At 42.5% G+C, this 12,246-nt stretch overlaps 1 protein-coding gene across 5 annotated transcripts in view; it reads right to left on the bottom strand.

The window, feature by feature from the left end:
• The window catches only part of RASAL2 (RAS protein activator like 2), a 180,405-nt gene that overhangs the window by 131,662 nt on the left and 36,497 nt on the right, over positions 1-12,246 (bottom strand). The window contains exon 1 of one of the 5 annotated variants that reach the window (XM_071809973.1): positions 10,561-10,663. The exons of the other annotated variants lie outside the window; for them this stretch is intronic. Coding sequence (XP_071666074.1) covers positions 10,561-10,609 — 49 coding nt within the window. The 5' untranslated portion in view covers positions 10,610-10,663. Of the gene's footprint in view, positions 1-10,560; positions 10,664-12,246 lie in introns of those variants that run through there. 5 annotated transcript variants of the gene reach the window in all.

The raw sequence follows: 12,246 nt of genomic DNA, 5'->3' as shown, positions 1-12,246 counted from the left end.
AGAGGTCTGCATAATATTTTTAGAGGTATTTCTACTTCAAATAAGCAATCCAGTTAAGCAGAGATAAACACACACACACACACACACACATCAGTGACCTTGTTTAAACAATGCACTAATTATTGTGATAAATCTGGCCGCCAAACCTAAATATAGACTTTTAGGGGAATAAACAATGGAGTTTGAGTGGAAGGCAGACTTCTTGTATTTACTGTTTACCTAATTATCCAAATGAATGTGCAATTTGGCCTCTCTCCCCTTTCCAGGCTGCATGAGCGGCTTTCCCAGCCGGAGCCAAGCGAGCTCTGGCTGTTACTGGAATCGCAGCGTGATCCGGCACATTTGATGCTGCGAGTGCACTTGGTGCAATTTCAAAACTTGCATCAGGGTTCGGGTATGTGCGGCCGCCGCTTCCCCCAGACAGCCCCAGGCCTGACACAAGGCAGATAGGCACCGCAGGGCTGAGTCACAGCTACACAAACAGCCAGGTTTTATTTTATTTTATTTTTTTAATTAAATTAAGGGTGGGGGAGAGAAAAAGTCCCATTCAAAACCCCCTCTAAGTTTCCAACTTCGGGTGCCCAAGCAGGAAACGAGGGGAGGAAGGGGGAAGGAGGAAAAAAGGAGGAGGAGAAAGCTCTTTTATTCAGGGTTATGTTTTTAGACTATTACTAGTTTTGTTTTGTCATCGTGCTACAGAAACTAGACCTGTGTGAATTAATGCACCATTATCCTTTCTAATTTTTGCTAAGTCCGTGCTGCAGTATTAACCTAATCTGCTTACACGGGACAGGGCAGGACATTTGCTCCCCCCCTTGCTGCAAGTGATTTTCTCCACCACAGATATTCCCGACTGCCATATACATCCAGCCATACATTCCCTCTTTCCCCAAATCACATAGACACAAGTAGAATTCCCCGCTTTTGTGTTGGGAAACAAACTCCGCACATGCTGAGGACAATGAACCTGAAATCTTGATTTGTTTAGAAGCATCCCAAGATAATGCAATTTATAACCGTAACATATAGGAAGGAACACCGCCAAAATGCTTTTCCTCCTTGCTAAAAATACCCATGACTTAGAGTGCCTTTCCCCTTCTTGATCCATCAATTTTTATAAAAGTAAAGCTTGATTTTGTTGGGTAGAATGAGGCTAGAGGAGATAAATCTGTGCTCGCTACTCCCCGCTGTATTTAATTCATAACAGTTATGTAGTAAATTTATTATTATTATTATTGTTACAAAACAAGTTAAAACTAACTTGTGTGTTTTTCTTAACAAGTTTCTCTCCCCAGCTGTCACTGGTAGGGTTACTGTCAGACTATTCTTTTGATTTCCTTTCTCCACACTCGCACAGTGCAGCCCAAACCCATTTGCGACTTCCCTCCCTAGATGCAAGTTGACACATACATCAATTATACAGAAATACAACAACTTACAGTAAATAAATCATTTGGGGGGGGGAGGGGAGAAATAATGGAGCTCAACTTGCTTATAAATATCTTCAAAAAGGAGCCTGGAAACATTCCACCCCGGGTTGGCGATGCGCAGGCAGAAGCGCTGGGGAGTGGCAAGGGAAAGGGCAGACAGAACAGGGATATTTTTTGTCCTAAAGTTTTGTTTCCTTCTTACCAAAAAAACAAGAAAGGCCAGGAAATCCTCCCAGTTAGGCACTCCCAACAGCACCATATTAGATGAAATACAAGGCCTTAGCTTCCCGTTCCCTCCCCACTTCAGAGCAAGCGAGGACGGAGCAGGACGGCACTGACGGCCGATCTCACAGGGATGCTGCAAACACAAGAAGCCCCGTAGGTCAATTCTGCACAAGCTTGGGGTTATACCAGTTGGTTGGATAATGTGCAACTTTTATCCCATATTAATGCATCAATTTTTTTAACTATGAAAACCCAGATCGGGTCTCAGGGTCGGTAAAGCTCCTCCTACATTTCTCATCTCTAAACCAAAGATTAACTGGCCAGACCTCTTGCAAAAGCCAACAGGTTCTCCTTTTACCATCACCAGCCAGAAGGATTGCGCAGTAGCGACGGTTAAAAGGGAAGGAGTGATGTGGAAAAGCAGGAAAAGTGGCGGAGTACACTTAAAAACCCCCTTTCCAACCCATTCTTTGGGCTCCTGCTTCGGAGTGGTTGTGCAAGCCTTCCGTATCCCAAGGGCAGAGCTGGGTGCAAACAGCTTCACACTAGAAGGTACAGGATTCATATGTGGTTTTGAGATTCAGGTAGGGGCTGTGTGGGTTTAGCTTCACTCAGTCAGCTTAATTTCCCACAACAGAGACCAACAATCACCTCCCTGTATAAATACACACACAAGGACATCAGGACAATTGAAAACAAAACAAAACCAAAGTTTCTCCTCTCTGAAAAGCTGTCAAGTGTATCAAGTCCTATTATCTTTCTGACTGTCTAAAAACATGATAGAAGAAAAGTTGAGTATTACCCTGGAATAAACTGCAAGAGAGGAAAAAAAAAAAGAGGATAAATCAGAGCTTATCTTCTTAAAATATAAAGCCCTCAGGAAATATAATTTGCTGCAATTAAATATAAAAAGCCAATCCTCAAGATAAGCCTTAACAAATCACTTTAAGAGTTTAGTAAGCTGTGGTTTGGTTTGGAGGGGTTTAATGCATGTGTTAGAGTTTTGGACTGACCTGTCAAACCTACTTCTGAACTTCTCACGACTGATGAACGCAGGAGCCAGAACAGCAAGTGTGCAACATGGGTGAGTTTCCAAGACCACCAAAATAACTTATTCAGTCAAGAGGTTTAGAATATTTGACCCTTAAACTAGCAAGAAGTCTCAGGTCTCAGCTTTTAGCATTCATAACTTCACTGAACTTCTGCAGAGCGCAATTTATTCACCTACTGGACACAGCAACGTCACCATGGGGAGCTGAGTGTCCTGCCATCCAACTTTTTGACTCGGGCTCTCACACATCACCAAGAAATTCTTGATACCAAAGTGCTTGAAAAGAGCTGACAATGCTACAGATATTGACTGCCCTACAGTAAATACACTATCACTTCTGCACTTAAGACAGGTTTAATTGCTGATATCTAAAATAAACCTTATACACTCTTTAGATATAAAAAGTTATTTTAGTAAGATCTCCAAGTCTCCTTGTCTTTCCTTTCTGGGTCATTCAAGTTTAGATATGGGCTCTATTTTCTGTGTTCAGAAGGCATGAGCTCTTTTTTCTCTGTTTTCACAGAATCACAGAATGTCAGGGATTGGAAGGGACCTGGAAAGCTCATCCAGTGCAACCCCCCCATGGAGCAGGAACACCCAGCTGAGGTTCCACAGGAAGGTGTCCAGGCGGGTTTGAATGTCTGCAGAGAAGGAGACTCCACAACCTCCCTGAGCAGCCTGAGCCAGGCTCTGGCACCCTCACTGAGAAGAAGTTTCTTCTCAAATTTAAGTGGAACCTTTTGTGTTCCAGTTTGAACCCATTACCCCTTGTCCTACCATTGGTTGTCACTGAGAAGAGCCTGGCTCCATCCTCCTGACACTCACCCTTTATATATCTGTAAACATTAATGAGGTCACCCCTCAGTCTCCTCTTCTCCAGCTCCAGAGCCCCAGCTCCCTCAGCCTTTCCTCACACGGGAGATGCTCCACTCCCTTCAGCATCTTGGTGGCTGCGCTGGACTCTCTCCAGCAGTTCCCTGTCCTTCTGGAACTGAGGGGCCCAGAACTGGACACAATATTCCAGGTGTGGTCTCACCAGGGCAGAGTAGAGGGGAAGGAGAACCTCTCTGACCTACTGACCACAGTTATGTGCTTTGTTCGATCCACAGAAATATGTTCCCCAACCAGCTAGAGAAGGGAAATGCTCTGTTCCCAGGACAGACACCAAGATATACCATGTACTCACAAGACAGGGTATAACATTTCCCACACTTTTGCCTCAAATCCCAGGCATTTTGCGAACATTCAGCATGATTAAACGAGGCGGGGTTTTTTTGTCAAGCGAACAAAAATTCACATTTCTTGCCAAGTGACATTTGGATGTTAGAACATGCACCCAATTCAGTGTGTCTGAGTGGTTTGGGTGGAAATTCAGGTACTCCCATTTTAAGAGATGGAGTTTGCCAAGCTGCAATGGTTGCTTGACACAAAGAGGATTGTTAAAGCTACCAAGTCCAGAGAGAATCAACTTTGTATTTACTTGTGCATCCTGGATTGCAAAAGTACAGGCAAACACAAGCACATGCAAAAGTCATTGCTCACGTTGGGCTGCTGTTGTACCCTGAAGTTCTCACTATGAGGTGACCCTGTCGGAGCGTTTTGTTGTTCTGAGCTGTATAAAACCTTTTATTTTGGCGATTGTGGGTTTACAACTCCACAGTTTCAGATGGGATATACCAGGAACCTGTAGCAAAGGTGGGAGGACACAAATACCTCTTAAACTGACCCTGTTACCGAAGTCAGTCTACAGTGGAATTTCAATTCTTCAAAAAGTTTTCCAGAAATAGTGCAAGATCTATACAGATACGATCGCACATCAATTTCTTATTCAGACTCTTTTTGTTGTATTCGCTGGAAAAAAAGTTGGGTTTATTCCTGTCCTTCATTCTTCTGCCCTTCTGGGTTTTTTCAGTTACTTTATCCTCTTTCTCCCCTGTTCTCCCCATGTAACAGCTATCAAACACAACCAACAGATGGATTAAACCACACAACCTTTCCTGATGTATTATCTGTATTTTTCACAGTTGAATAGTCCATTCCTTTCCAATCTATAGGGATTTTAAGAGATCACATATCAGTGAAGTTCACAGAACTCACTCACCTGCACCTCAGCTTTCAGTCTATTTTTGAAAGTCCTTATAATCACAACTCTAGACTGTCAAAAGAATCACAATTCAAAAGATTTCACAATGCAAAAGACATCTATTCCAACACCGATTCAAATTTGCTCTTTTTAATACTTTTTGAAGTTAGCAATGAAAGGAATATTAAAATGAGAACTTCACCTCCTTTATCATTAAATCCTCTAAATTGTGTACTAGGTAGTTAAGGGAATTTCTGAATGAACCAGAAGATGGCAATTTCTACATAATCCCACCAAAGGGGGGGTGGAAATCACTGCTCTCACATTGTTATTCTATTATTAAATGCAATATAATGAAATGCAAGAACTCCTACTAAAATAACTGAAGCCAATCACCACAAACTGCACTACTGGGAAAATTAAGCAGAATGAAAACAATGCATCAATACAAAAGAGATTAGTGACACACAATTTCTCGCTAGAAGAGGAATAAATGTGTATTTAAAGCTCAGAAATTTAGAGCCAGGAACAAGAAGGGAAACATGACACAGAAAGGATGGGGGAAAAGAAGGAAGAAATGTGTATTTATCTCAAAATCTTAACTTCAGGGATTGCAGAAGGAGCAAAGAAATTCCAATGCAGTTTCTTCTGACATCTATAGGTCTAATGCCACCATTACCTGGCCATATGAATTTGTCAATTTTTGTAGAGCTCTTGAAATTTGACAGCTAGAAAGCTGTAATTTAGCAAGGGTAGTTATTCTCCAGCACTTACTCGGGAAAAAGCTGAATTCAGCTCAAGAGAAGAACGAGGCGCTGCCTGTGATTGTCCCAAGAAGTAACTGGTGATATCAAAAGATTCATATAGGGACTTTTAAAGCTTTAAAATCTACAGACACAAGCAGGAAATTAATGTTTGTACTTTTTCTGACTAGCCTAATTATAACTTTCAGCCCCAAAGTTACTTTCAGTATTAACTGAACTCAAAGTTTAAATTCACTCTTCCTTCTACCTAAACTGTCATCTAACTTGTTCTCTCCTCTCAGGCCCTACTAAGCCTGGAAATCTCTTTTTCAAAACTAATTTTCTCCCTTACTGTCATCTGAGAGCAGCCCTCAGGATTGCAAATTCAATCATGATAATAGTAGAAAATACTGACAGGCGAACCTGAATGCAAAAAGTGTTTACACCATCAGCAGTAATTGGTGTTTATTTACCTAGTGGTAGCAGCAGAGAGCTGCTTAGCAGAAGGCAAAATAGCTTCATGTCACGGGTGATATTACAACCGCCTCTGTGCATTTTAGGTGGATAAACATGGAGATATTGGAAAAAAAACCAACCAAGAGTATGTCCAGCAATTAAGATAATTTAACATGGATAACGAAACATTTAAAAACCCTTCCCCATTCAGAATTACAGTGGCTTTCCTCTGGTGTAGCTTAATTCAGGATGGAAAAATGGCACCACTCACTCAAAAAGCCTCTCCTGAAACAGTGGGGGTATCCACAGCAAGTGATGGAGGGGAAAAACTTTGAGTCCCAAAACTCAGAAACCCCCTGGACAGAGCTTATTGCCTACTGAATGCACCAGGGAAAAACACAGTGAGGATGCTAAACAGGATGATGATTCCAGTTTCTGGAGCTGGAAAGATTACAGTGTGGAAATCTTGATTATCTTGTGAAGAATCTAAGCGCAAATCTATTGCAGAGCTAGAGAGGAAAGTGTGGTGTGTGGAATTGTTAGAGAACACGACTTGCACCCCAGGAATAAAGAAATACCCTATTTTGTCATGTTGGAAAGGGGCTGCTTATTTACTCCCACAAAGAAAAGTGACTATGGGACAAGACAAGTAGCCGAGATCTCTTGGTTATTTGCAGTGAAGAGCAGACAGAAAGATATAAAGATATAAAGAACAGGAAAAAGTTTACTTTTAATATGAGGTATCTTCAGAGAGTGATTTATTACCAGTGACAACTTTCCCTTTTAGAGCCTAAAATGTTTTCATTGTTTCAAGAAATTAAAACGCAAAGATACATTAAGTTCCCAGTAAAAAGGAATTTATACACGCTCTAAGATTTTGTACTTTACACCGCTCCATTTCCTCTCCCTGCTGCAATTACCTGTCTGCAGAGGAAATAACACACGACATTCTGCGCTTAGCTAGAAGCTTTATAAGAACAATGAATAGAAAAGGTAATGACACTTGATTTTTAAACAGATTTTGTTTTCTCTTAAGACCATTAAAAGACTTTTTGAAGATGGGATTCTGATGGCTCCATGACAGAAAACTACTAAATCCAAGCCAGATTCAGAATATTTCCAACACCCTTCCCACAAGAATTTTTCAATAAGTGAGATGTCTTTTGTTAGTAAATATATTCTAGAGCACACACACTTGAACTGGCAGCATAAATGTCACTGCACTCAGGTGATTAAATTAATACTGAAGCTCCCTTAGCTATGGCGTTCTGATACGATAATTCAGTGGCAACTACCTTTAAAATCTGTACCATTTCATGTATGGCCATTTACTGTAAAGGTCCCCAATGTATCAGCCTCAGGTCTAAGATATTCCTCAAAAAATCCTCCGAGGTACCAGATATTGCAGAGATTTCTGTTAGACTATTTACCTGCCAAAAGAAAGCAACGTTAAGACGATGCAACCATTAAGGTTGTTGCTTTTCTGCCATTTGAGAGCTTTGCTGTGACAACTGTAACTTTCATTTAACAGCTTCTCACAGCTTTCATCATCTGGCACAACCCCCAGACCATCCAGCAGCACCGTCTGTGGCGATGGCGCTGAAATAATGGGCGTCATTTCAAACTAAAAGGAAATGCAGCATATATTTAGAAAACAAAGGATATTGCTTAGCTAAGTACTTCTAAGTTTTTCGCTGCTTTGCTGTTCTGTAACATTTAAGATTTTCCATATAGTTGGGCCTTTTTTATTTTTACAATGATGTTAAGAACAGCCAATTCCAGTCGACTTAAGCGCCTCTTCAGCTCGGGCACGGCTCAAGTTAATTGCAGTTTATCTCAAATCCAAACAATGATTTTCTCCTGCAGCAGACAGGCAAATTCAACAGTATTTTAAAAGTAACAGCGATCTCAGGAGAGGGGAGATTAATACAATAGCATTTGTTAAGCTGGCAAAATGCCACGTGCCTATTTTGACCTTGCATTTTAATAACTTTTTTATTTTAAATACAGATTGAAACCTTTGGATGTTGGCTTCCACCGCCGCTTCATCAAGTGTTCTCAAGTTCTCTGCCATAACTGATCTTGAATATTTTTATACAGAGGGGTCATAATAAATAAATAAAATCAATAAATAAAACCCAAATGAAAACAAAACACCCAACTGTTTCAAAGTAAGTGGAATAGAACCGCTGCTGAAATAGGCTCTGACCACGTCTATTCTTATGCAGAAGTCACCACTGAGAAGTCCCTTTACAAGACCAATATTGTTTCATTTAGTCCATTAATCTCCATAAGCTGCTGCAGTTGCTGGTGGATAAGCAAATACATGAATTTGGAATGTGCAAACCCAAGAGCACTTTCAGATATCCTACAAGGAAATCCCTCACTAGGAGCTAAGGAAAGATAGGTTTCTTTAATGTCACGAGAAGAGTTAAATAAAGAAGAGCAGTAATCAGGCACAAGCTCTACATAGTAAAGGCAAAATGCTCATCAGCCCATTTTGCTGCAGACTTTTCCTCTGCCAGAATGACACATGATAACACAGAATAAGGTGCAGAGATCTATACTCTTGCTGCTCCCCATACTTTAAACACCGGAAAATAAGCACTGTAAGTGCCCTTTATGCTTCCTTATAACATTCCCTTCCTGTGCCATGGCTTTTTCCATTGCAACGTTCCTTTTATCCACACACTCGTACCAAGCTCTGCGCAGTCAGCTGGGATTGTAGAATTGAGGTCTCAGCACCCAGCCTCCCCAAATGAAGAAACCAAACTGGCAAATAGAATGAGTGCTTGTATTTAAATATTACACCCTATCCAAATAGCTTTTCAACAGTTATACCTCCTCTGGGGTCACCCTCCCGCCAGCTGTGTTTGATAGCATTCTCTGAGCATCCTCAACTTCCTCGCAGGTATTTAAAAACCACATTAAACACACATCCCCACAGCATCAATAATGAGATCTATGTCTAAAAAAACCCTCTCCACAGATACTGAAATAATGCAGAAAGTTATCAAGCAGACACTTATTACATGTTTCCATAGTGGTTACATTTCCCTCACGGAGTGAAATTTCAACTAGAATCATTCCCATCTCCTTATCTCTGAAACAAGGAATATATTTATTCATTTACTTTCACTAAGTTTCTTTGAGCAAATACTGGTTCATTTTATTTACCCAAGGTCCCCAGTTATCTACAGAGAGATCAAGGAGTTTCTTCAGCTTCTTGTATTTGTCGCCCCACATCTGTCAGAACGTAATCAAGGAGATTACTCTGTTTCAAGTGATAGCTCTGTTTTCCCTAGAGGCAGAAAATTCATGGTTTCTGAGAAGTCCGGAGTGAGTAGACTAGGAAATTTGGGCTAGAAGGAAGAAAAACATGCATTTGCCAATAAGATCTCTTGCCCAGCAAAGGCCAAAGCAACACTTTGCAAACCCACTCCATAACTTTTACATGGGAAATCATCTACATCTGTGTCTGAACTGTCCTCTCCACAAATATAGGAATCACCAACACTCAGCACCTCACACAAAAGTCCCATTTCCTACAACGACCTTTCATTAAGGTTTATACATCAATAAAAATCGGCACTTGTACAAACCTCAGCACACACAGCTCAAGTTGTGCCCTTATCAAACCCTGGAGCAGAGAGAAGTTGCTCTGCTTGGGGTTGTTTCTCTGATAATTCACCCAATCAGACCTAATTAGCCTGAGTTAATGAAGAGCCTTCTACCCTATTAAAGATTGATTCACTCAGATATGCCAGCGCAAAAAATGGTTTCCTGCTGGGGCGGTTTATGATGTTTGCTTTGCAGAGCAGCGGCACGAAGAAAGGACACAGGCACCAGAAAGACACAAGGCTCATAAAATAAATTCCTGAACCTTGAGTCGGCCTCTTCAAAACACTCACCGGGTACGCTTATAATCACGCTCCATAATTATTCTAATTTGCACAATTAAGAGCTGAATAAACACCATAAATTTAAATGAAAAACCCCAGGCACAGGCTGGCACTGCTACTGGAATATTTTAAAATCCAAAACATACAGCACTGCTGCTGCTGATTTCTGCAACATGAGAGCACCTCGCTGAAATCCAGTTAGGTACTTACCACTAAATCAAAAGAATAAAAATAAAGCAACAAAAGTGCTTCTCCTACAGCTTATTAGCATTGTTTTCTTCTCAATCCCATCATTTTGTACAGACACAACAGTTTATATGCTCCTGAGGTGCTCAACTCTTGCAACCTCTCCACCCCTCCCAAAATCCCCCCAAATTAGAAGCCATCCTATTATACAGACTGCTGCTGTTATTTAGCCAAGCTAAGGAATGAATCCCAGGGCAGGCTCACAAACAGACTTAAAAGTAGCCACGTCCCATAATAGCACATTGCTCCAGAGAAAGGTTTTGGCATTTCCAGGCAGCCATCTCATACTGGAAATAGAAGCCAAAAAAACCTCGCAGTACCCAAAAGCTCTCTGTGCGTGACCACGTTTCTCCTCCTGGGCACCTAACCCATCGCTTTCTGACCAGTTATCTTCCCCATCAGGCAAGATGTGTCTCATACTCACCGCTCCACGGCTTTGCCTGCACTAGCACCTTCCTCATCAGGCTTGCCATACCGGAATTTTTACCCGCGTTGTCTAAACCTGCTCAGGACCAAACCAGGTGGAAGAGTTCAAAAAAGCAAAACCCAAAACACACGCCTGCATCTAGTCCCTGCGTCTCTGCCAGCCCCTCGGCTTTTTCTCCTGAGGCTGCACAGCGTCTGGATGAAGAAGGCTGAAAACACACACACGTGTGTGCACACGCACAGGAAGCTTGGAACCGAATCAGTATTAGATGTACCGACTTCCTTCTTCATGCTCCAGTATCTCCGCTGTAAACAAGTGCTGCGCTTTAGCTAAGCGAAGCTGAAAAGTCCAGCAGAGAAGGACAAAAGAAGGGAGTGGCTCCGGCAAGGAATAACTATTTTAAATACACAAACATCTTCCCATCAGATTAAAACGAGGCTTTTAAATTAGGCAAGTTCTGAAGCCATTGTTGTGACAGAATAACTCAAGACAAACAGGAGACGCTGTTTCCTCCTCTGGAGAGGTCTCCTGGATTTCCAGTACGAAGCGTCCCGTAAGCTTTCCGAGTGCTTGGACGAAAGACTTGAGAAGTGTTTGTGTCGCTCTGGGTACAGAGGGCAAAGAAGGAGAAGGTTAATGCAGAAACAGGCCCCAGAAGAGGCACCACCAGCTCCAGCCGCTGCACCTTGCAGTGTAGATGGCAGGAAGGAGCAGGGGAGGGATGCTGAGCTCGTGTCTGGGTCAGACCACACACGGCTGGGGCCACCAGCCCTGCCCCACAAGCCAGTGACCAGCTCTCGAGGCCCAGGTCAGCCTGGCAGGAGTGCACGTGTCTGCAGGGATCGGGCAGGAGCCAACCTCATCCTCTCTGACAGTGTTTCATAGACAGCCTGCTTGCCTTTTGAGCGATCTCCGCCCCACCCCACACAGCTTCAGGCTCCTTTAGTCTTCCACAGGTTTCCTCCACCGTTTTAAGGCACTGGCAGATCCACCTCTGAGCAAACTGGAGAACACACCACCAGCAGAGTCATAGAATCATTTTGGCTGGAAAAGACCTTTAAGATTGAGTCCAACTGTTAACCCAACACTGACAAGTCCACCCCTAAACCATGTCCCTAAGAATGTTATCTCCACATCTTTCAAACCCCTCCAGGGATGGTGACTCCACCATTGCTTTGGGCAGCCTGTTCCAACGCCTGACAGCCCTTTCCAGGAATAAATTTTTCCTAATATCCAATCTAAACCTCCCCTGGTGCAACCTGAGGCTATCTCCTCTTGTTGTTACGTGGTAGAAGAGATCAACATCCTACACGCTACAACATCCCCACTGCTAACAATGAATGCTTTCTTGACAGATAAGAGAGCAGGCAGGTCAAGCTCTCGAATGCTTCAAAATAGAGGACGATGGCTTTGACCACACCACTAGAACTCCAGCAGGTCCACACAGCTGCAGGTCTACTGCCTCCAAGCATCCTTGGAAGAAATGCGAGGATGGTCAAGGCATCTTTGGTCCACCATCAAACAGCCCAACAGAGCCCATCCTTGGCCAGCAACAGCCCATCTCTTGAAACAGCAACAACAGATTCCACAGTCCACCTCTCTCCCTCCCCTTCCCACTCTTTCAAGATACACCAAATTCTCATAAAAGTAAAATAAAATTAAATTGCTGCTACCCCTCAGGGC

The sequence above is a fragment of the Patagioenas fasciata genome, chromosome 6 (assembly GCF_037038585.1).
Source record: "Patagioenas fasciata isolate bPatFas1 chromosome 6, bPatFas1.hap1, whole genome shotgun sequence".
Taxonomy (NCBI): Eukaryota; Metazoa; Chordata; class Aves; order Columbiformes; family Columbidae; genus Patagioenas; species Patagioenas fasciata.
The sequence above is the reverse complement of the archived record's forward strand: the minus strand, read 5'-3'. Positions and strand labels throughout refer to the sequence as shown.